Source organism: Schistocerca nitens, chromosome 1, assembly GCF_023898315.1.
Source record: "Schistocerca nitens isolate TAMUIC-IGC-003100 chromosome 1, iqSchNite1.1, whole genome shotgun sequence".
Lineage (NCBI taxonomy): Eukaryota > Metazoa > Arthropoda > Insecta > Orthoptera > Acrididae > Schistocerca > Schistocerca nitens.
The window spans coordinates 1144984850-1145010504 of record NC_064614.1 but is presented as its reverse complement, the minus strand read 5'-3'; the positions used below and the strand labels follow the sequence as shown (position 1 = coordinate 1145010504).

The window sequence follows — 25655 nt, the reverse complement described above, 5'->3', positions numbered from 1 at the left end:
AGGTTGAAGTTGAATGTACTGGGAATTAGTGAAGTTCAGTGGTAGGAGGAAGAGACCTTATGGTCAGGTGAATATAGGGTTATAAATATAAATTCACATAAGTGTAATTCAGGAGTGGGTTTAATAATGAATAAGAAAATAGGAATGCAGGTAAGCTACTATGGACAGCATAGTGAATGCATTATCATTGACAAGATAGACACAAAGGTTGGTTGGTTGGTTTGGGGAAGGAGACCAGACAGCGTGGTCATCGGTCTCATCGGAGTAGGGAAGGATGGGGAAGGAAGTCGGCCGTGCCCTTTCAGAGGAACCATCCCGGCATTTGCCTGGAGTGATTTAGGGAAATCACTAGACACAAAGCCCATGCCTACCACAGCAGTACAAACTTATATGCCAACTTTCTCCGCATATGATGAACGGATTGAAGAAATATAAGAAGAAAAAAGAAAATATTCCGATAGTTAAGGGAGATGAAAATTTATTTAATTGTGATGGGGAACTGGAATTAAACAGTAGGAAAAGGAATAGAAGGAAAAATTGTAGGTGAATAAGACTGAGGGAGAGGAATGAAAGAGGAAGCCATCTGGTAGAATTTTGCACAGATAATACTTTAATCATAACTAACACTTGATTTAACCCTTTCCAGCCCAGTGATGCCATATGGCATCATCATATTTAACTTTTTCCCAAGGCCAAACTATTTGTCTAAAGATTATAAACAAGTGTGCAGGGCTTTCTAAAGTTCATTGTTCTTAGGTTGGCTACCGTGAATTCGCTAAAACAGAGAGCACCAGGCTACAATGCCTTGACAAAAGTATTGTTGCATGGTGTCTACAGTAGAGTGAGGAAGCAAACTAATATAAAAGTTGCACTAATAAATTATTGTTGAAAGTGTAAATTAACTAGTCAATACTTTGAAAATAAGGCTAGTTACAGTAATTTTCTGCTTGGAAGTCACAAACATGTGTGATTCCATTTGGCATCATTGGGCATTTGTTATGTTACCAAATGTAGTACATGCAATAACTTCGACTAAAGTTTACCATAATGTGTAACTCTAATATTTTCAAGTTTCTTTTGAAGTTTTATTATACTAACTAATATTAATATGTTAAAAATTCTGCTTTAGTAAAAAATTCCTGGTTTGTTTATCACATGATTCGCAATCATAAATCATTATCAGAAGAAGAAATATTGCTGCTTCTCGAAGGAGATTTATCTGATTTGGACCTTGATACGTCTGATGTGGAGGAAGAGATTGAAAATGCTCGGCAGCAGGACCCTACTACACTGGATATACAGTTTCTTCAAGGAATGGACCTTGATATGGTTTAAATTCTGGACCCTCAAGCTAATGATGAAGATGATGTTTCCTTAGCTTCAAGATTACTTGCTGAGCCAAACCTTGCACCAAGTCATTCAGCTCAGAAAATTCAGTGTGATACACACTGGGATCTTCGGTGGAGAATGAAGGACATTGAAGAAGTGGATACATCATGTAATGCAGTTTTTTCTGACCCTCCAAGAGATGAACTGACACCTTTGCAGTATTTCAGAACAATGTGTAGTGATGACATTATCCAGAACCTAGTCGAGCAATCTAATCTATACTGCACACAGAAAACAGGTGCATCTTTAGATACAAATGTTCGTGAAATAGAAAAGTATATAGGGATAAACATCCTAGCTATATAGGGATAAACATCCTAGCAAGTGTTGTGAAAATGCCTAGTTACAGAATGTACTGGGCAGAGGCTACAAGATTTTCTCCAATAGCTGACTTAATGCCTAGAAATAGGTTTGATAAGCTAAGAAATTATTTACATGTGACTGACAACACTAAAATGAAACAAAGGGAGGACCCTGATTATGACAAACTGTTCAAGGTGAGACCATTTGTTGACAAAATCAAACAAGGTTTTTCAGTTATTGAACCTGAGGAATATCATTCAGTGGATGAATTAATCATTCCTTTCAAAGGTCATTCATCCCTGAAACAGTATGTAAAAAGCAAACCACACAAGTGGGGTATAAAAGTTTTTGCCCGTGTTGGTTCTAGTGGAATTGTGTACAATTTTGAAATATACCGAGAGAAAGGAACTGTACGTAATGATACTGGTCTTGGTATAAGTGGTGATATTGTGATAAGGCTTGTGGAAGGACTTCCAAAATATAAAAATTCTAAAGTGTTTACAGACAATTGGTTCACCTCTTACAATCTTATTTCTGCCCTGAAAAACTATGGCATTTTGTCTGTTGGAACTGTTAGACCCACAAGACTTAAAGGCTGCAATCTAAAAGCAGACAGTGAGCTGAAAAAGCAGGGACGAGGATCATACGATTATCGAACTGAAACAGAAAGGAACATCATACGCTGAAGTGGTATGATAACAAGTCTGTCCTTCTTGCATCATATACAAAGGAGTAAGTCCAGTAGAACCAGTGAAACGTTGGTCAGTGGGAGAACGAAAATATATTGATGTTCCAAGGCCAGACATTGTTAGAGAATATAACCGTTCAATGGGAGGAGTTGATCTGCACGACATGCTGGTTGCTTTGTATAGGAGTAATATTGGTGTGAAAAGATTTTATCTAAGGATCGTATTCCACCTCCTTGACATGTGTGTTGTGAATGCGTGGCTCTTATACCGCCGACATTGCAGACAAAGAGAAATTACCAAACACATGTCTCTGTTGATTTTTCGGTCTGATGTAGCTCATGGACTACTAAAAGCAGGAGACATTTTGGTAAGAAGACGAGGACGGCCATCAGATGACAGTCCATCGCCTACAGATGTGAAGAAATGAGCCCCATTGGGTCACAGCCCAGTTGATGATGTAAGGTATGACAACATTGGACACTGGCCACAGCATGTAGAAAACAAACAGAGATGTAAATTGTGCATTACAGCATATTCTCGAACGAAATGCATCAAATGTAATAAACCTCTTTGCTTTACCAAAGACAGGAACTGTTTCTTAAATTTTCATGTAAAGTAACAATCATGCTGTAAAAAACCATAAAATTGTCCTGAAATGCAAGTTGCATTATTGTATGAACTAATTTTTCTTTAATAAACTGCATCGAATTGTGTAATTAAAATATTCATTCAAGTTCCATTATCAAGCACTGTGATATCACAACCACCTGACTGAAGGAAACAAATCCTGCCCAATGATGCCATATGGAGTCATCCCAAATTTCCCTCCAAAAACAAAAAAATAACAAAATTTCTTATAAATATATATTATTCCAATCATTATGGAGGGAAATACGCGAAAAATTATTTTTCCCCACAAGTAAATAAAAGTTGGGCTGGAAAGGGTTAAGAACTGTGAAAGATGGCTGTGTACTTGAAAGAAACCTGAAGACACTGGAAGGTTTCAGATTCATTATATAATGGTAAGCCAGAGATTATTTTGGAACCAGATTTTAAACTGTAAGTCATTTTCAGGGGCAGATGTGGTCTTTGACCACAATTTATTGGTTATGAATTGTAGATCAAAACTGAAGAAACTGCAAATATGTAAGAAATTAAGGAGCTGGGACTGGGCAAGTTGAAAGAACCAGAAGTTGTTGAGAGTTTCAGAGGTAACATTATGCAAAGGCTAATCTTGAATTTAACTGATGAAAAGAGGAAATATAAAAATTCAGCAAATGAAGCAGGCAAACGCGAAATCAAACATCTAAACACTGGGACTGCCAGGAAGTACAAAATGGCTAAGCAGGAATTGGTCGAGGACAAATGTATGGATTTAGAAGCATATTTCACTAGGGGAAAAATTGATATCGCCTACAGGAAAATTAAACAGACATTTAGAGAAAAGAGAAGCAGCTGTACAAATATCAAGAGTTCAGACAGAAAATAGGTACTCAGCAAAGAGAGGAAAGCTGAAAGGTGGAAGAAGTGTATAGATGGTCTATACAAAGGAGATGAACTTGAATGCATTATAGAAATGGAATAGGATGTAGATGAAGACACAGCACTGAAAGACCTAAGCTGAAACAAGGCCCCTGGAGTAGACGAAATTCCATTGGAACTCCTGATACTCGACATCCTTGGGAGAGACAGCCATGATGAAACTCTTTCATATGGTGTGCAAGTTGTGTGAGACAGGTGAAATACTCTCAGACTTCAATAAGAATGTAGTAATTCCAATACCAAAAAAAGCAGTTATTGACAGGCGTGAAATTTACCAAAGTACCAGTTTAATGGGTCATGTTTGCAAAATACTACCACAAATTCTTTACAGAACAATGGAAAACTGGTAGAAGTCAAACTCCAGAAAGATCAGTTTGGATTACAGAGAAATGTTGGTACATGAGAGGCAATACTGACCCTACAACCTATCTTAGAAGATAGGTTAAGAAAAGGCAAACCTATTATTATAGCATTTGTAGACTTAGAGAAAGCTTTTGACAGTGTTGACTGGAATATTCTCTTTGAAATTCTGAAGGTAGCAAAAAATACAGAGAGCAAAAGGCTATTTACACCCTTTGTAGAAACCAGATGGTAGTTACAGCAGTGAAGGAATATGAAAGAAAAGCAGTGGTTGAGAAAGGAGTGGACAGGGTTGCAGTTTATCTCCAATGTACATTCAACAAGCAGTAAAGGAAACCAAAGAAAAATTTGGAGTGGGAATAAAATTTCAGGGAGAAGAAACAAGAACTTTGAGGTTCACTGATGACATTGTAGTTCTATTAGTGACAGCAAAGGACTTGGAAGAGCAGTTGAACGGAATGGACAGTATCTTGAAAGGACGACGTAAGATAAACATTAACATAAGCAGAACAAGGATAATGGAATGTAGTAGAATTAAATCAGGTGATGCCGAGAGAATTGGCGTACAAAACAAGACTTTTCAAGTAGAAGATGAGTTCTGCTATTTGTGCAGCAAACTAAATGATGATGGCTGAAGTAGAGCGGGTGTGAAATATAGACTGCGAATGGCAAGAAAAGCATTTCTGAAGAAGAGAAATTTGTTGACGTCAAATACAGACTTAAGTGTTAGGAAATCTTTTTTGAAGGTATTTGTCTGGAGTGTGGCCATGTATGGATTGAAATCCGGGCCATAAACAGTTTAGACAAGAAGAGAAGAGAAGCTTTTGAAATTTGGTGCTACAAAGGAAAGCTGAAAATTAGGTGGGTAGATTGTGTAACTAATGAGGAGGTACTGAACAGAATTGGGGAGACACAAAATTTGTGGCACAACTTGACTAAAAGAAGGGATTGGTTGATGGAACACATTCTGAGACATCAAGGGATCACCTATTTAGTAATGGAGGGAATTGTGGAAGGTAAAAATTGTAGAGGGAGGCCAAAAAATTAACAGAGTAAGCAGATGCAGGAGGATGTAGGTTGCAGTAGTTATTCAGAGATGAAGAGGCTTACACAAGATACAGTAGCATGGAGAGCTGCATCAAACCAGTCTTTGAACTGAAGACTGCAACAACACGTCAGACAGTAATGATGAAGGACACTTAAATTTACTGATTTCCAGCTTTGATTTGCTCCCCAAAGGAACATTTCCAAGAGGAATGTAAGAATACATTGCAATAACAATTGATAATTTATTTCTAAATCCAACATTTTGTCATGAAATAGATATGAACCTCATAAAAACCTCTGACCACGATGTTGAAATGGAAGCAATGAAGCATCCCATAACTCAGGATTAGCTACGAAAGAAAAAGTACAATTTCACAGAATGATAATGCAGACTCAACCACAAAATTCAGAGAGTGTTTATCAAATGAACAATTGCAACAAGTTTACTATTCTTACATTATTATGACTGAAGTTTCACTATGAGTTGAGGACAACTACAGTGAAAGCCAAACATAAGGTTACCTTGCAGGTAGAATTTAGTATCCTGTGCCACAAAGAGAGAGCTTTATTTATAGCACACTACTAGGTTTGTTGGTTGATTGACTGATTCAGGGGATGGGATGAAACAGCGAGGTCATTGGTGCCATTGGATTAGGGAAGGATGGGGAAGAAGTCAGCCATGTCCTTTCACAGAAACCATCCCAGCATTTACCTGAAGCAATTTATGGAAATCACGGAAAATCTTAATCAGGTGCAGCATAGAATTGGCTCCAACCAAAATTTAAATGTGGGCTACAACAAATACTGCAAAATTCTTTACTGTATCGTCAAAAATGAAAAAAAATTACCAAAAATTAAAAATTCTGAGAACAAATCAAAGGAAATTTGGAGCATTATTAAGCATGAAATGAATAAACTAGAAATGGCAAATGGTAAGAGACTAATTACAATACACACAGAGGTATTTAAGCAGTCTTTCTGCCTATGCTCCATACACAATTGGAACACAAAGAAATCCTAAAATGTGAAATAAATCGAAGTACCCTCTGCCAACCACTTTACAGTAGTCTGCAGAGTATGTACGTAGAAGCAAATATTCAGCTCCTGGATGACAGGAGCAATGAGACGGATGGTGTGAAATTTAATCATTGGCCACTAAATTCAATTAATTCTTCCTAACAAGGTCTGGAAGTACAGAGAGAAAAAATGGACAATTGAAATGTAATGTTGATACCTGAACTTCTTGTAAAAACTTCATCAGGAGTCTTGGGAGTGTCAATACACACACTCCCTGATATTAAAGAAGAGTAATAATAACAAATTTAGGATTAACTGTGATATTCACAATCGCAATACTAGAAGTATTAATAATTTCCATATACTTTATATGTGCCTTTCTAGGTTTCAGAATGAAGTCTTTATTTATGGTGCAAATGCTCAGATACTTAACAAGAAATTAAAACAGTACCTTATTAGCCACTTCCATAATTTATCAGAATATCTGGACTTGATGTAAATTCTGTTAATACTAATGTTCATATTACACAGTCGCGATTATCACTGTGAGTAAATTGGCACTACTCATAATTTGTTGTTAATGTGCTTTATAGAAGTAGCCTGAATTGGCTATTATATAAACAATGGCCTGAATAAAAACATTGTGAACAGAGAGAACATTTATTTCCATGTACTTTTCAGTATCAACACTGTCATATTTTGACATCGGCATTTACTAATATAACTACTTTCTAGACTTTGAGCTCCTTGCAGCATGCAGTTTGCAGAAATACTCACAATATAATAGTGTGAAAACTCAGAGTTGTATAGCTGCTCATTTGTTGCTGGTGTTGACATTGTTTTTATTATATCTGTTAACATCCAATAGTGAAGTATTCCACTAGATGAGAGTGACTGCTGTCGCACACACAAGTCAACCAAGACAGATGACCCTGGAGGCCCTGATCAAGACACTTACTGTATATCCATAACACGTTTGTCTAAGAAAAGCTGAGTGATAGCACACCTTGAGAAATGAAGTGCTCAGTTTGTCTGGCTTTGTTCACATGGTGACAGCCAAATGTGTTTGGATCTTATTTCTTCAAGAGTCTGTTCGTACCTGTCTCTCTGTCACTTAGTACATACAAAGGGCATTCAAAAAGTTTTGCACAGACATCTCTATTTTTTTTTATTTTTTGCACAAGGAGAATGAAATTTTTTGTAAACATACTTGGAACATTTAGCTATAAGTTGGTATATAAAAATATTTTCTTTTTTTTACAGGTGAGCCATAATGGACCATGACGTATATGTCAGGTTGCGACAAAGGTCGGTGATTGAGTTCCTATTCAAGAATAGCAATGACTCTGCCATATCGATTCACAGTAAGTTGCTTCCCGTTTATGGCGAGGACACAGTGGGTTGCGCCAGTATCCAGCAGTGGTTGCAGAGGTTTAATGAAGGTGATTTCTCTCTACTGGACAATCCATGATGTGGTAGACCATCAACAGCAGTGATTGATGTGAATAAGGAGCCCATTGATCAAATCATCCAAAATGACAGATGTTTGACGACAGAACAGCTTGCTGAAATGACTTGTTTGTCATTGGTTAGTGTGGTATCACTGGTACAGTCACTAAGGTCAGAAAAATCTGTGCACGTTGGGTGCCTATATTATTGACAAGAGAAATGAAAACAATGAGGGAGAATGTGTGCGAGGGTCTCATGAAGACCTTTACTGAAGAGTGGAAACTGTTTTGATGGCATCCTTACCCACGATGAAACATGGTTGTTTTTGTCTGAACCTGACAGCAAAGCCCAATCCATTGAGTGGCGTCATCCAGGTTCCCCTCGAAAGAAGAAACCAACACTTTCACTAACAGCAGGCCGAAAGGTGATGGCCTCCTTCTTCTGGGATCAGTGTGGTATCATTTTCATTGACTTTTTGGAACCTGGCTCCACAATTAACCGGGACTGTTACTGTTTGTCATTGGACAAGCAGTGATGTGCCATCAAGACCCATAGACCACAGCTTCAGGGTCAGCTCATCAGACTACACCTTGACAATGCCAAACCCCATACAGCGCTTATGACGCAGGAGAAAATCAGGAACATGGGTTGGAAAATTGTTCCTCATCCTCCCTACAGTCTGGACTTGGCTCGTTCTGATTTTTACCTCTTTGGTCATCTGAAGGTCCACCTGTGCCGTAAATCATTTAATAGTGAGAAAGACCTTATTTCTTGTGTCAAGCGATGGTGCAAAAGTCAATCCCCAGAATTTTACCAAAGTGCATTTACATCATGGAAAGAACATTGGGCCAGATGTGTCATAGCTAATGGATGCTACATTGATTAGGCTAAAAGTATAACTAAATGTTCCAAGTATGTTCACAAAAAAATTTGTTCTCCTCCTGGGGAAGAAGACGGCTGTACACAACTTTTTGAACACCCTTTGTAGTATGTCAATGTATTTCATTCAACAACGGAATTCCTCCAACACAGAAACTAGGCTCATCAGTATGTGTTGACAAAGTGTTTAACCAAGTGATATCTTACACTATAACCAGCATAAAGTACAAAGTTATCTTGACAGAAGAACAAGCTTCCAGAACGAGAAGTTCTCTTTCAAGATCTATGGGGGCAGGAAAAAGAAAAGAAAAAAAAAAAATATCAGGAAGCTGTGAAAAGCTGCATAATACTCAAGAAGATGATAAGAGAAGAATTTATCAACTTGAAATGATGGTCAAATTACACATCTTTCTGGCAAATACCTATCTTCTGCTCAATTTTTCATATGTAGCCATGGAAAAATATGTCAGTTTAACAGACAGTAGATGAGCAACAGCACATTCAGAGTGGAATGAGAATGCACATGATGGTGTGATAATATAGTACTCATTTTGACTCTCACTAATCCTCATCATTTATATTCCATCTCCCTGGTATTGTCTGTTAGAGAAATACTCTGATGTGGCAAGTTGGACATCCTGATCATGAGTGCAAAAACACCCTTTTAATATTTAACACATTTTGAAAGTTTTAAACAACTAACTATGCTACAGAAACTTCCTTTTCCAGCAGAAACAAATAAAATATCCCTGCTTACCTTATATACAGTAATGTTTTTAATGTCAATTTGATCAGGCTGACTAAAAGTCAGTTTATATCTTTGCAGCTTTTGTTCTGTTATACTGTCATCTTCACCACCAATGTCATTGTCACCTGGATTGTAAATTGCCTGCAAAAAATAAAGTACAAACTGAACTACAAAAAACTAATCATTATGCCCAACTAATAAAACAAAAAATAATCAATAGTAATAACAATTAGAGAGTGCTCAGCAAAGCTAACAAAGGGAAGAGTTACTACATGTTAAAATCCCAAACAAATGAAAGACAGGTCTGTACTTACCTTCAGACGACTCGGTATCCAGTATGGATGATAGAAACACACAAAACAGAACAGAAGGCTCCTAATTTCCAGAACAATTGGTTTCTCCTTCAGTAAGAAGAGAAGAATTCGTAGGGGGGTGCTGGAAAGAGCAGTGTGGCAGGTAATTCACATCCCAGGCTAACAAGGACCCACCTGTTATGAGGAGGAAGAGATCCAAAGGTGAAGGAAAAGGCATCAGAGCGAGTGGAAAATTAAAAATAGTACATTAGTACGTATTTTAATGTCTTAGTTCTGATAACATAGAAGAGACAGAGTGAGTAATAAAGATAGAAAGATAGATTACAAAAGGAAGATACATAAAATAATAAAGGGATTAAAGAATGCAAAGGAAAGGGAAAAATAATAGGCTTGGAAAAACACAGAAAAAAAAGAAGGAAGGAAGGATAGTTTTACATATTAGGGATAAGAATAAGTAACTAAATAAACAATAAGATATACACCATACAGGAAAAAATGTGGGAAAGGAGGGAGAATAAATCCAGCAAGGTGGTGGGAAGAGGGGATATGTGCAAGAACATGATCTCTTCTATAGAGATCAAGCAAAACTAGTCTTAGGTGGGAGCATACAAATGGCAAGTCGTATAACAGCCCCACAGGCCTCTTCGAATTTTTATGTAGTGCACTCTCATCAAATCTCCAAGGAACACAACTGTTCTGAGCTAATTCATGAATTTTGCCAATGTGGGGAGGGATATTCCTAATACAGAAAGTCGTGCAGTGAACATATCAGGAAACAAGAGAAGTTTCATGTGTCATCCTACCTTTAATACTATATGGTTTGTCAGTTGTGAAGTTAGTGTAGATGGCAGCCTGTGGGTGCATTGTGCAGATGTCATTATCGTTACAGTTTCAGGGGTTGTAATCTTGGAGTATGGATGGTAGTCTCGAGGTGTCATAATGTTTGAAAAGAATGCTACAAAGCTTAGGAGGGTGAGTTGTCAGTCATGCTTGGAGAGCTGAGTTGGAAAGATAATTGCCTTTGAAAGGTGAAGTTCTGGGTTTCAAGTCCCAGTCTGGCACGTAATTTTAATCTACCAGGAAATTTCAAAAATGACACTCCCTCTGCTGTTGAGTGAAAGACTCACTGTGGACACACACTGTTTCCCACTGACTACCACAAATGGCCATTACACAGTTGCATCCTCATACAAACCTTAGACTCTCCCAAAACTAGTAATTATGATTTTCACTTGTGAATACTTATATCCTGACTAAAGGCAAAATCATTAGTGTAGTTCAGTACTTCATAGTTTGTCAATTTTTTCTATGTTTTGACTGTTGTGACTGTAAAATATTTTACGATTAGGCTGAACTCAATGAGACAGTTGGAGGATAGCACAAATGAACCTTTTGCACTGGGAGATGGTACTGTAACTGAAGGATGAGATGAAGTATGGACAGAAGGGGATTGCAATAATGAAGCAATAACACCTTGAGGTGAGGTCTGTCATGTAAAAAAATCTCCAGAAAACAGTAACTCTAAAACTGGCACTGTCTCCAGCATTGTAGTAAATGCAGATTAATGGACCAGTACATTGGTTCTGGGCACTCACAGACTTGATTTATTGCTCAAATAGCAAAAACTATGTATGTCTCATTCCACAAATGATACAGCTGAACAACTGTTTACCTTTTAATGGCTAATGTAGCATCTGTGTAAACAGAAATGGTCAAATTGTAATAGAAGAGCTTTTATTCATAATATAAGACATAACAAGGACAAATAAATCTGAAATGTGAACATATATGGCAGTCATAGTCTTTTGAAACCAATAACTAGGTTATAGAAACTGCCATTGTCTCCAGGAAGCAACTGCAACAACAAAAGGATACTGAAGATCCATAAGCAGTAAACATGTGTCAGAATCTAACAGACAATATTTTTCTAAAGACAATTATCTAATGGTTGCTTTCAAATTTCTTTAAATGGACAATCAAAAGAATACTGGTAAAATACCAAATGTTTGGTTCTAAACTGCAAGTTTCTTGGTGGGATACTTTTATTGCTTCAAATTTTCCTCCTCCATATGTTAAAAGTAAGGTTACTTTGTGCATAGGGAAAGTCACTTTTGTTCCTAGTATTGTATACATAACCGCCACTACTACCTTCAAATTGTAACTGGTTCTTCACAACAAATTTACAATGAGAGTAAATCTTTTGCACGGTATGCCTAATTTTTCCAACATTTACCTGTATGAGGTTCAAGGACAGACACCAGACTTTTATCCTTACAGTATACTTCTGAGCAATGAATGAGCAATGAATACTCTGTCAGGCAGAACAAATGCTACCAACTTCAAGTGTTTGAGAAAAATCTATAAAATCTATACGAGATTTCCAATTGAAGCTCTGATCAACAAGGGGAGAAACAGGAATTTTGAATATTCAGTTTTACATATTTCATTTCCCCAATGCTCTTTTGTTATTAATATCAGATAAACCCTATCACGTGCAGAAACATATGAACTCTTGCCCTGCTGCCCAAATGTTCAGTGATAAGCTATTTACTAAAAACCAATCAATAATTTTGCTGAAAATTTATTTTTCCTTCTGATGTTACATTTCTTTTGGTTTCATTAGAATGCTTGCATCAACACCAAAGAACAATATTTCTGTCTTATAAGTGTAAAATGTTAAGTCATTTAAACACTGTATCACACTTAATTGTAAAAAGTGACAGGGGTGAAAAACATATGCTAACAGAATGCGAATTCAGCATGTTACATGTTGCAATTTACTGCACACTTGTACCTGTTAAATGAGGTGTTCCACATGTCATCCTCACAACTGAATGCAATACTGCACTTATCTTTGCTCTGCGTTAGGGATCCTTTCAAACACCTGGAGTCATCTCCTAAATCTTTACCAAACTATACAATCCACTGTTCCAGTTCTTCAACCATATAAATGGGAGTGCCATACACTTCACTTCTGAGATGATCTCAGTCAGAAAAATCCAGAGGATTGAGGTCAGGTGATCTTATAGGCCAAGGAACAGGTCCTGCTTAACCTATCCACTTTGGATCGTATTGATGCTTTAGATATCTCACACAGCACTAAATTGTGCTAGTGCCCCATGACACAACCACCATATTTCCCAATCATGCACCACAGGTGAAATTTGAGGCTAATTAAATGAGGACTTACTCAAAAAGTTCAGATTTAAAACACATTTGTACTAAAAATGAAAATATTTCATACTGAAGTTTGTGGTAGCTTGTAAGCACACTTTCGCAGTTATCTTCAATGTGGCTCATTCACGGATCCACATTTACTTGAATGTCTTTGCTTTTATTATTGTATACTTTCACCCTTGTCAGTTTTGAGTTCATTATTAATTACACTCACATATGGAGACAGTCTGACACAAAAAATTGGAAACATCTTCAAACAATAAATAAAAATAGAAATGTCTAACGAAGGAAGATCACACTGACATGTACCAAAAATCTGGTATTTACCAACACTAGTGAAGCAGCTGTGATGTTCTGTACTTAGGTCAGACAAATTAACATGAAACAAGTCCTAAATCTGCAAGGAAGCTTCCAGATTTAAAAAGCAATAACAGAGAAGAAACACATAACAAATGACAGACAAACATCAGCAACCAGATGTTATTTCAACTAATAAAACATATTGTAGAGAAAGACACCACAAAATAATATCACAAACTAGGCAATATCCCAATTCTACATCAACCACCATAGTACAGCAATAATTTACACATAATGTGTGTAAGACATGTTAGCTACCTTTACACACACACACACACACACACACACACACACACACACACACACATGTGTGTGTGTAAGACAAGTTAGCTACCTTTACACACACACACACACACACACACACACACACACACATCCCTAGTTGGAAAATATAAGCACTCATGCACACAGAGCAACAGCAAACACTCCCACCACTACCAAAACAAATAAAAGAAGAGCGCAACCTGCAACAGCAAAGCAAAACACATGAAATGGTCAGATGACAGTGGTTCTTCACAACATACAAAAACATGAATATGTTTAGTTTCATGTGAAAGTGCTGTGTGTTAAAATCTAACATATATATGTGAAGAACAGGAAGAATGGTGAAGACAACAAAACCACCTTGTGTAACAGTAAGAATTAATACTGTTTATAGAAGAAGTAAAAGCATGCGACCTGTTGATGATCTTACCAAACTAAATTGTAAGACACAGGAAAAAAAGAGAAGAAGAACCATGTTATTATAGTGGCCACAGAAGATGCTATAAATTAAAGCAAAATGCTTTTGAGTTTAATAAAACTTTCATTACAGTTGCAAAAGAAACAATTTTGTTACATAGCAAACATCACAGGTGCACTGTTTCCCCACTAAGGGCCCTTGAAAGGTTTGACGCTGGACTTCCCTTAGGCCACTGTTCACAGTTGTTTTGACCGCAACAGGTTGACAATGGAATGTGATTTGCAAAACAATTATATCTTACTTCTAGGAATGATAAGTTTTCATTCTGCTAGCATGTCCGCATTTCTGGAGAAACAATTACATTATTGTTGTTTATGTTGTTTTTACATTACAGTTTCTAATGATGTTTACATATTATTGATGGCTTATTACACCCTAACCAAGATAGCTGACTTGCATCTCATTTATGGGGAGGTACAATGCAACAGCTGAGAAGCAATGCGTCTGTATGCAGAACAAATTCCACGGAGCAAGTTAACAAATCATGTCACATTTCAAAGAACTGGCAGCTATCTTCATGAATCAGCATCCCATAGATGGGAAAATGGTAGACTACACACAGTGTGTGAATTCTTCAGTTTAAGGAAGCTGTGTTACATTGAACTGAGAACAACCTCATAATAAGCACACGATCTGTGGCCAAGTAACTACGGTACCGTATTTACTCGAATATAAGCTGCACTTTTTTTCTGGTTTTTGTAATCCAAAACACCACCTGCGGCTTAGAATCGAGTGCAAAGTGGAAGTTCTGAAAAATGTTGGTAGGTGCTGCCACAACTAACTTCTGCCATTGAATATATGTAGTGCTACACAGGCGCGCTTTGGAGGCACAAAGATAAATACTGGTGCCAAAACCTCTGCGCCAGTAAATAAATTTAAAAAAAGGGTAGAAGATGAGCTTTCTTCTCCTCCCCGAGTTTCGACCACTGCATTTTGATACATTATCCAATTGTGTGTGTGTAAGTTGTTAATGCTTCCATGGAATAAAGTTTTGTTCAGTCTATTGGTCGTGTTGAACCATACCTAATTACAACCATTACAACTTAAAGAGATTATTCAGTACAGAAAGAATGAAGAAGCTAACTTCAGTTTATTTTTTCCAGTTTCATGGATGGATGATCCTCAGACTCTTGAAGAAGCCTTATCATCTCTCACGGTGATCAGTGGAAGAAAGCAATGGATGAACAGTATGACTCCTTGATGAAAAATTAAACATGGTCATTGATAGCTCTTCCACAAGAAAAAAGTTTTACCCTGCAAGTGTGTATTTAAAATGAAGACAGCAAGGAGGAAATAAATCAGTAAGCGGCAAGATTAGTAGTTAAAGTATGTGTTCGAAGAAAAGGTGCTGATTATGATGAAGTATTCTCACCAGTTGTAAGGTACGCTTCATTCATTACCTGTTTGTTTTGGTTGCTAACTCCAACCGAACTGTTGATCACATGGGTGCAGTTAGTGCACTTGTGCATGAGGACACTGACACTGAAATTTTTAAGTCACAACCAGAGATGTACTTGGAAGGCACCCTAGTATGTTTGCTACAAAAGTCTCTGTACGGTTTGAAGCAGGTTAGCTGACACTGGAATTAGATTGATCCCTATACATGTATTATTTTGTCAATAATGTTATTCACTACTACAGCCTATCGACCATATTTGCTCAACAAGTATGTCAGAGCGAAAGTGAGTTGCAACAGAGCCAGCCACAGGCAGGCAACAGTGTTATGCGTTGCGATGCAAAACACAGCTGACATACATTGCAAAGCAGAGCCAGCTGGGTGCAATATACAAACAGCCAACTCTGCAATACGCTAGCAGAATGATGGAGCCTTTCCTCCATTGCCACCATGGAAGTTTGTAGTGTATGTGCCATAAGCCCTAAATGAATAGTCTGGATTGTATAAGTACTCAGTCATTCGAGTACTAAAATATTCTCATCTCAGTATCGCAGCCTACACCACAAGCCTGTGACACTTGGAGCAACATCCCGGAACGCAGTATGGTGTGCGCTGTTCGACCATGGGCAGTCTACCCCGAGTCACAAGGGCAGCCGCTGCTTGAGCAGAGTGTCACCCACTCGCTGGAGGGAGGTCACAGCCGCCTCCGTGGTATCAGCAACTGTGCTGCCACACGGTCATCACCATTGCAACCAGAGACGTGGCTGACAGCCAGATTCGAGTGACACCACACTCGGCTCTGCTCTTTGCACTGTCAGCAATGATAGACATCTATTGTTTCGCTTGAGAAGCAACTGGACACTTCCAACAAGCTGTTCCTGATGTACTACAAGCTGTTCTGATGTACTAAGGCTGAGGATCAGAATAAAGATGTTAATTAGACAAATCTACTGTCATCCTAACGTCTCATTTCACTCTCCATAGATGACAATTCAAGGGTCATCTAACAGTACAGTGTGGATAGATGATTTACTAATTTTTGCTAGCTATCAGAGAAACAATCTAGAAATCAAAGAAAAAATAAAAGAAAAATTCTGCAGGAAAAGTATTGGCAAAGTGAAATAATGTATTAGTATAGTCGTAACTAGAAATCCCAAAACAGGCATGATTAAGTCAGATCCAAAGAAGCATATAAATGAAGTATTGATATGTCCAATTGCAGACCTGTTGGAACTCCTGTTGAAGTGAATGCCACATTTGATAAAAATTCTACTGAAAGAAGAACCAATATTTCCCACAGCCAAGTGATAGGATGTCTGTTGTCTACTGCAAAAGTGACAAGACCAAATATTTTACATACTGTAAGTAAGTCAAGTCAGGGCTGCAATGATCCACAGAACTCAGGTATCTTTAAGGGACCAAGGAAATGTGACTTAAAAGAAATAATTGGATGGTGTGATGCAAACTTGCTATTGATCCTACAGATAGGCGATCTTGAACTGGATACATGTTTCTGTTCCAAAAAGGCAGTAGTGCATGGAATTTGTGCAAACAGCGAAGCGTAGCACTTCCTACAGCAAAGGCAGAATGCATGGTAATGGTGTCGGCAGCTCGCGAAGGTGTATGGTTCCTACAGCTATAAACTGAACTCTGTCAACAAGGTAGTAACGCATTAGTAATACATCGTGATAATCAAAGTGCAATAAAAATGGCATCTACACACTGCTTTCATCCATCCTGAGCCGTGCACACATTCATACCAATACCTTTGCTTGCGGGACATCTTTGGGTTTGGTTACATAGCTACAGTTTCTCTAGCATCTCAGTAGGTGGTGTCCTTGCAGCTTCTTGAGCATGACTTATCCACGCATATGCACCTGCAGCTCACACTAGTGGGTATCTGCTGAAGGCAGGGGAGGTTGGCTGTCTCAGATTGTATATACCTGGACTGTGACCTGAGTTCACTAGCTCAGTGCATCTGGATGGTGGGTGTTTACTTCGAGCAGCATGCCTGCACATACTGGAGAGTTGTTACTTCCCTCTGCCTGTATGGTAGTGGGCCATACTCTGGAGATCGACTAGGCCTGTTTCCTGCTGCCTTCATTAGTGGATGTGGTCACAAATCCTGCTCTTAATTCTGCTAAACCTGATACAGGACAATGCTGAGCACCATTTTGTGTGTGTGTGTGTGTGTGTGTGTGTGTGTGTGTGTGTGTGGGAAAAGTTCTGGCACAGTTCGTGAAAACCCCTATGCTTTTTCTAGCAAATTTTGTTTGATGTTCTCGCCATAAGCTGCTACTGCTATCTGGTGGGTCAGCAACCTGGTAAAAAGGACGTGCCAGAGTTGAACATTTATTCAATTGTAAGAGGGCTTCAATTTTTACTTTGTTCTGTTTGGAAGTACCTGATCTAGAAAGACTTGCTTTTAACCTGCAGTACTAGTGCATGTGTTTTCTAAGTTTAAGTATACTTAAAATTATTTTTTAATTATTGTCTGTTAATTGTGATGTAGAAAGATCTGTCTTTACCTGCACTACTGGTGCATGTATTTTCTAGATCTAGATATCTTCAAAAAAATTTTCACTATCCATTAACTCTGATCTAGAAAGATTTGCCCCTACCTGCACTACTGGCGCATGTCCTCTCCATGTCTAGGTATGTCTGATATTTTTCATTGTCAGTTAAAACTAGAAGGCCCATGAGTGCACTGTACGTTATTTCAATATGTAACCCCAAGTAATTGCAGGTCAAATGAGCTCTGTTGCCTGCCCTCGTTTTCTCTGTCATGGTTGGAGACCTATGTGCTATTTGCCATTTCTATGTTATGTAATGCATTTTATGTGTTTATGTTCTAGACTCTGTACTGAATTGGGGAACTGTTTGAGGCATGCTCCAAGCTCAAGCCAGTTAATGTGCACTGGTTAATCCATGGATTTCAGCCACTTTATTTGCTTTGAATTTGTCCTTGTTTGCTCTTGTAAATAATTGCTTATGCATGTTGATTTGCTAATGCTCATTCTCTTTTTGAAAAGCCTGCACAGAAGTTCCATATTCTGCTCTCAGGACAGCCTTTAAAAAATAAAAAAAATAAAAAAAAATATGTTGAAAGTGTGTGTATATTGTGGTTTTTCTAATACTGATTTACAAGTAGCCAAAACTATTGTTGGACCCAGTAAGCACCTCTGGGGCAATTTTTTAATGTATATGGATTTGAAGGAGTTTGTTTAGTTTTATTGAAAAAAGGAACTCTATATATTATTACACAAACTGTAATTTAATTTTTATATTTGAGGTTTTCTTGTGGGCTTAATGGATTGTAATTGACTACATTAAACTTGGCCTCTGTGGCAAATAAGTAGCATTCATTTTGTTGATGCAAATTCAACCTCTGTGGTAAGTAAATAGGTTAAGTGTTAGTTTCTTCACACTCAGCACCTTGCCATTTCTACATCTGAGCTTCTTACCTTCTCCATATTCTCAGGAAAAATGTTACAGGAACAAAAATCAAGTCTGTGTTCATTAAAAGCTGTGACATAGTAGCTGACAGCTTGACTAAGGGAATGATATATTAAAAATAGATATATTTGTATTGTGTTGAAAAAATTTGTTTGCCTTCAAGGGGATGTAAGATATAAGAATGCAAATTATTGTATGCTGTTGCAGTCTTTCGAAATAGATATGGATATTCACTGACTGTTAGGTTATGTTCTGTGTAAGGTACATTTTTCTGTCATTGTGTTTGAAAGTTAAAAGAAGGTTTATCATTTATTGGAAATAACTTCATAAAATTTCCTGCATGGAGCCCCACCATATTTTGCAGTTAATGTCAGATAATATTTAGACAAAGTTTTTCTCCAACTGTTGAACTGGGTGAGATGAGTCAATACTGTGGCCAATACATTCTCGTGACCTCACTGCTATCAATTTATTTATTTATTTATTTTTGGGAGGACTAAAGCAAATTGTGTATGAGATACTGAAAGACACACCAGAACAGATTGTTGTATGTTTGGCTGACGCTGCTGCCATTATTTATGAAACATCTGGTTTTTTGAGCGTAGACAATCTTAACGCACAAGATGACAGTTGTACATTAATACAAGTGGATGACATTTTCAGCTACATCTCTAAACCATATCCAACAAAAGCAGTTTGAACACTGTCTCCAAACATCACTCATATCAAACGCTTCATGGACTCCTATTGGGGAACTGGTGCGCCAGTGGAATTTTTGTCACATAAAAAACAATAATTCTTTTTATGTCTCTAAACACACTGAAATTTTGTATACGAGGTCTTTTCAAAAAATTCTGGAACTTTCACCACAAAATTTTTCCACACTTATCTTTTACTTATTGTACATGGTCTCCTTCAAAATACTCTGCTCCACAATTGATACACTGCTCCCAACATTGTTTCCACTAACGGAAATAGTCTGGATCACGCAAAGCGCCATCTGTGACTTTTCTTTTATCTCATCTATCATTGCAAAACTATATTCTTTCGATCTGGTTTTCAACTTTGGAAAAAAAAGTCATCAGAGGCCAAGTATGGGAAATACGGAGGATGAGGCAGCACAGTGATTTCACTTTTTGTGCAATATTTGTTCACCAACCGTGATGAATGTGTGGGTGCATTATCATGATGAAAGAACCATGAATTGTCTTGCCACATTTCAAGCCCTTTCCTTTTCATATTTTCTCGCAGGCATCGTAACATGTCCTGATAGTACAGTTTGTCCCTGTGGCATGAATTCATGATGAACTAATCCTTCAAAGTCAAAGAAAACTATCAGCATGGCGTTAACATTTGACATGGCCTGACAAGCTTCCTTTGGTCTTTGGAGACCTTTCCCTGACCCACTGTAAAGATTGAACCTTGGCCTCCACATTGTAACCATAGACCCACATCTCATCACCAGTTATGATTCTCTTAGGGAACATGTCATTCTCATTTCCGAAATCCAAAAGCTCTTGAAAGATTCTGAGGAGAAGGTCTTTCTGTTCTTGACTCACAAGCCATGGAACAAATATGGCAGCAACATGATGGATTCCAAGATGCTGTGTCAGGATTTCATGACATGATCCAACTGAAATGTTACATTCTTCTGCAATATCTCAGACAGTCAGTCTTCGATTGGCAGACACAATCTCACTGACATTCCTGACACGAGCATCGTCGGTAAATGTCGCAGGGCATCCTGAACGAAGGTCATCTTTAACTTCCATTCATGTGAACCATTTGTAACACCAAGTATGGCTCATGCACTCATCAAAAGCTTTCAGCCTCATTTGGTGTGTTTCTGTAAAGGTTTTCTTGAGTTTAACACAAAATTTAATGCAGAAGCATTGCTGCTCTAACTCCTCCATCTCAAAATTCGCAAAAAGGTGCGACACAAAATTCTTCTCAACACAACACTGAACAATAACTAACTTCCGTCAGTCACACTTTTAAACACAGGCATGTGCAGGAATGACAACCACATTTTGCTCCAACATGCCATTGGCATGAAATTAAAGTTCAGGATTTTTTTTTAATAGAGCTCGTACACAGTTTTTACACACCCTGCATAACTAGAACAGGAACTTTCCAATACTGAATCCTGTAGAACATCTGTAGTAATGCGTCTCCATTTAGAAAGATCTATCATGAAAACTTTATGAGTCACCCAATACGCGGCTTTGCCTCCCACCAGCTCTATATGAAATGAAACAGTTACTTACTGTACCTTGAAACCCATAAATTTAAGTTTGTCCAAAAGAATGTTCTCGTGAGCACACTCAAATGCCTTAGTCACAGCAAATAAAATCCTGGTAAGTGAATCTGTGTTATTCATATGTTTTAATACAAGGCAATAGTAGTAGTAGTAGTAGTAGTAGTAGTAGTAGTAGTAGTAATAATAATAATAATAGTTTCATCTGTTTATCGACAATAGTATTGAACATATAATGTTTACATAGTTCAAAATTACATAATTACATAAACATATCAATAAAATAAAACATTATTTTAAAATAAGAACCTAAAAACACTTATATATACACACAGATTTTTTTAGCATGTTCCATGGAGCTACACAAATACAGGGTATACACAAAGTCCGGGAACACTTTCAATTATTTATTGCACAAGAACTAAACATTGTACAGATGTCATATTGCATTTTGAAGAGAAACTCTAATTTTATTTCTTAATATTTTTTACAAATACTTTTTTAATACGCAAACCCACAGACACCGAGACAGTAATGGAATTCTTGCCACACCCATCCTAGCATGGCATTGTTGACTGTGGCGGTCGCTTCCCGTATTGGAACTGATTGGAACTGCAAGCTACCACATAACCGGTCTCCCGCAGCTCTGATACATCACGTGGTAGAGGCGGTACGTACACCAGAACTTTAATGTGTTCCCACAGAAAAAAGTTGCATGGAGTGAGATTTGGTGATCGGGGAGGCCATTTCATGAAACAGCTGTCCCCTTCTGTAGCACGGCCGATACATTGATGCACTAGCTCCGTTTTCAGATACCCACGAACTTCACGATGAAAATGGTGTGGAGCTCCATCCTGCTGAAAGATGAATGGAGAGTCCAATTGCATTTGCGTCATCAGCCATTGCTGCAACAAGTCCAAGTAGGAATATCCAGTGACCGTGTTCTTGGCAAAGAAAAATGGCCAGTACAGTTTTCGATGTGACAAGGCACAAAAAGCATTTACCTTTGGGGAATCACCCTAAAATTCAATGCATTCGTGTGGATGCTTTGTACCACAAATCCGACAATTATGCCTATTCACTTTCCCATTAGTGTGAACAGTGGCTAAAAATTAAGCGATCAACAATGCCATCCCCAGCCTAATTCAGTTGTTACAACTGCGAACAAAACTCAAAATGCTTATCTTTGTCATCGTCATTGAGCTTTTGCACTAGCTCCAATTTGAATGGTTTCATAGACAGCTTCTGTTGCAGGACTTTCCACATTGTCATTGGAGCCATTGGGAGTTCACGGGATGCACGACGCAACGATTTCTTTGGACTCCTTATGAATGTCTCTTGTACGCACTCCACATTCACTTCACTCACACTGGGACATCTGCTTCTCTTTGCTGGACACAAGCAACCCATTGTAACAAATTTGTTGTGCCAGTAGTAAATGGCCTTCCTTGTTGGTGGCTTCTTACCGTACTTGGTTCAAAACATCTGTTGAACAGCTGTAGCACACTTGTTTTTATCGAAGTTCAACACACACAAAGCTCGCCCCGCACCTGAACTCCCCATGTTTGTGACTAGCGCTGACTATCAGCAAATTACCAAACCACACTGTGGCGGTATACATGAAAAAAAAAAAAAAAAAACTTTCAGGGTTTCCCTTCAAAAAGACATATGTATGATATCTGTACAATGTTTGGTTCTTATGCAATAAATAATTAAAAGTGTTCCCGGACTTTATGTACACCCTGTATATTCAATTAGTGACCCGCACCAGCTTTGCATGGGTAACACTAAGTAACTACAGCTTGACAGCTTGTCTGGTGTAGTAATGATTTAGTTGATGGACCACCATGTAGAGCTATGATGATAATTTAGAAAACGATGTTAGGTAACTGAATAGCAACCTTTCATATAATTTAAAGAATTTCAATATGCATGCCAGGAAAGTTCTCTTGAGGCACGAATGTTGTCTGTTCCATATTTAATTGGCATTTAGAGAGTCTTCTCATTGCACTGATTGGAACTGCAAGCTACCTCATAACCGGTCTGTCCGATTCAGCAACAGTTGAGCGCAAGTTATAGCCACTTGCCAGCCACCTAACTGCAGTACCAATATGGCGAGCTCCACCCAACTGCAACGGAGTTCAGTATGTATGGCCACTTCCCAGGCGGCTGACTTCAGCAGCAGTGAAGCATGAGTTACATTTTGTGTGTGGCCTTTACCTGCATTTCCCAATGTAACATTGCTAAGAAGCACCCTCTGCCACACAACATTAGTATGAAGCAATTTCTGCCATACATAACTAGTACAGAACATCTTACGCAATGCAATATGGTACAAAGCACCTTCTGCCATGCATCAGTAGGAAAATCCCTCAGCCACATGACATTGGTATGAAGCACCTTCTGCCACACAATATCGTTATGAAACACCCTCTGCCATGCAACATTGGTACGAAGCACCCTTTAGCAGGAAACAGCAGCAGGATCCACCTTCTGCCGCACAACACTGCTGTAAGCACCCTCTTGCACACAGCCCCGGTTCAAAGCACACTCTGCCATGCAACATTAGTATGAAGCAACCTCTGCCATGCATATGAAGCAACCTCTGACATGTACAGGGTGTTTCAAAAATGACCGGTATATTTGAAACGGCAATAAAAACTAAACGAGCAGCGATAGAAATACACCGTTTGTTGCAATATGCTTGGGACAACAGTACATTTTCAGGCGGACAAACTTTCGAAATTACAGTAGTTACAATTTTCAACAACAGATGGTGCTGCAAGTGATGTGAAAGATATAGAAGACAACGCAGTCTGTGGGTGCGCCATTCTGTACATCGTCTTTCTGCTGTAAGCGTGTGCTGTTCACAACGTGCAAGTGTGCTGTAGACAACATGGTTTATTCCTTAGAACAGAGGATTTTTCTGGTGTTGGAATTCCACCGCCTAGAACACAATGTTGTTGCAACAAGACGAAGTTTTCAACGGAGGTTTAATGTAACCAAAGGACCGAAAAGCGATACAATAAAGGAGCTGTTTGAAAAATTTCAACGGACTGGGAACGTGACGGATGAACGTGCTGGAAAGGTAGGGCGACCGCGTACGGCAACCACAGAGGGCAACGCGCAGCTAGTGCAGCAGGTGATCCAACAGCGGCCTCGGGTTTCCGTTCGCCGTGTTGCAGCTGCGGTCCAAATGACGCCAACGTCCACGTATCGTCTCATGCGCCAGAGTTTACACCTCTATCCATACAAAATTCAAACGCGGCAACCCCTCAGCGCCGCTACCATTGCTGCACGAGAGACATTCGCTAATGATATAGTGCACAGGATTGATGACGGCGATATGCATGTGGGTAGCATTTGGTTTACTGACGAAGCTTATTTTTACCTGGACGGCTTCGTAAATAAACAGAACTGGCGCATATGGGGAACCGAAAAGCCCCATGTTGCAGTCCCATCGTCCCTGCATCCTCAAAAAGTACTGGTCTGGGCCGCCATGTCTTCCAAAGGAATCATTGGCCCATTTTTCAGATCCGAAACGATTACTGCATCACGCTATCTGGACATTCTTCGTGAATTTGTGGCGGTACAAACTGCCTTAGACGACACTGCGAACACCTCGTGGTTTATGCAAGATGGTGCCCGGCCACATCGCACGGCCGACGTCTTTAATTTCCTGAATGAATATTTCGATGATCGTGTGATTGCTTTGAGCTACCCGAAACATACAGGAGGCGGCGTGGATTGGCCTCCTTATTCGCCAGACATGAACCCCTGTGACTTCTTTCTGTGGGGACACTTGAAAGACTAGGTGTACCGCCAGAATCCAGAAACAATTGAACAGCTGAAGCAGTACATCTCATCTGCATGTGAAGCCATTCCGCCAGACACGTTGTCAAAGGTTTCGGGTAATTTCATTCAGAGACTACGCCATATTATTGCTACGCATGGTGGATATGTGGAAAATATCGTACTATAGAGTTTCCCAGACCGCAGCGCCATCTGTTGTTGAAAATTGTAACTACTGTAATTTCGAAAGTTTGTCTGCCTGAAAATGTACTGTTGTCCCAAGCATATTGCAACAAACGGTGAATTTCTATTGCTGCTCGTTTAGTTTTTATTGCCGTTTCAAATATACCGGTCATTTTTGAAACACCCTGTACAATTGGTACAGAGCACCCTCTGCACACAAAAGCACCTTCTGGCATGCAACATCAGTGTGAAGTACACACTCCCATGTAACACTGGTATGAAGCACTTTTGGCCACGTAACATTGGCACGAAGCACCCTTTTCAACATGACATCACTCTAAAGCACCCTCTGCCACTAGACATTGGTATGAACCATCCATCACCATGTAACATTCGTACAGAGCACCCTCTGCCACATAACACTGATATCAAGCACTCACTGCCATACCCTCATAAGGAGTACATTCGAGCTTGCACAATTTCAAGTAGTTCGGCCATTCACCACTAATTCGCAATAGCAACTTTTTCGTAGAGGCTGCAGCTTCCCATTCATCA

The 25655-nt window shown here is 38.7% G+C and overlaps 1 protein-coding gene across 1 annotated transcript in view; it reads right to left on the bottom strand.

Annotated features, from left to right (window-relative positions):
• LOC126199695 (uncharacterized) overlaps positions 1–25655 on the bottom strand; it is a 130889-nt gene that overhangs the window by 59957 nt on the left and 45277 nt on the right. The window contains exon 4 of the mRNA XM_049936625.1: positions 9433–9564. Coding sequence (XP_049792582.1) covers positions 9433–9564 — 132 coding nt within the window. The remainder of the gene's footprint in view (positions 1–9432; positions 9565–25655) is intronic.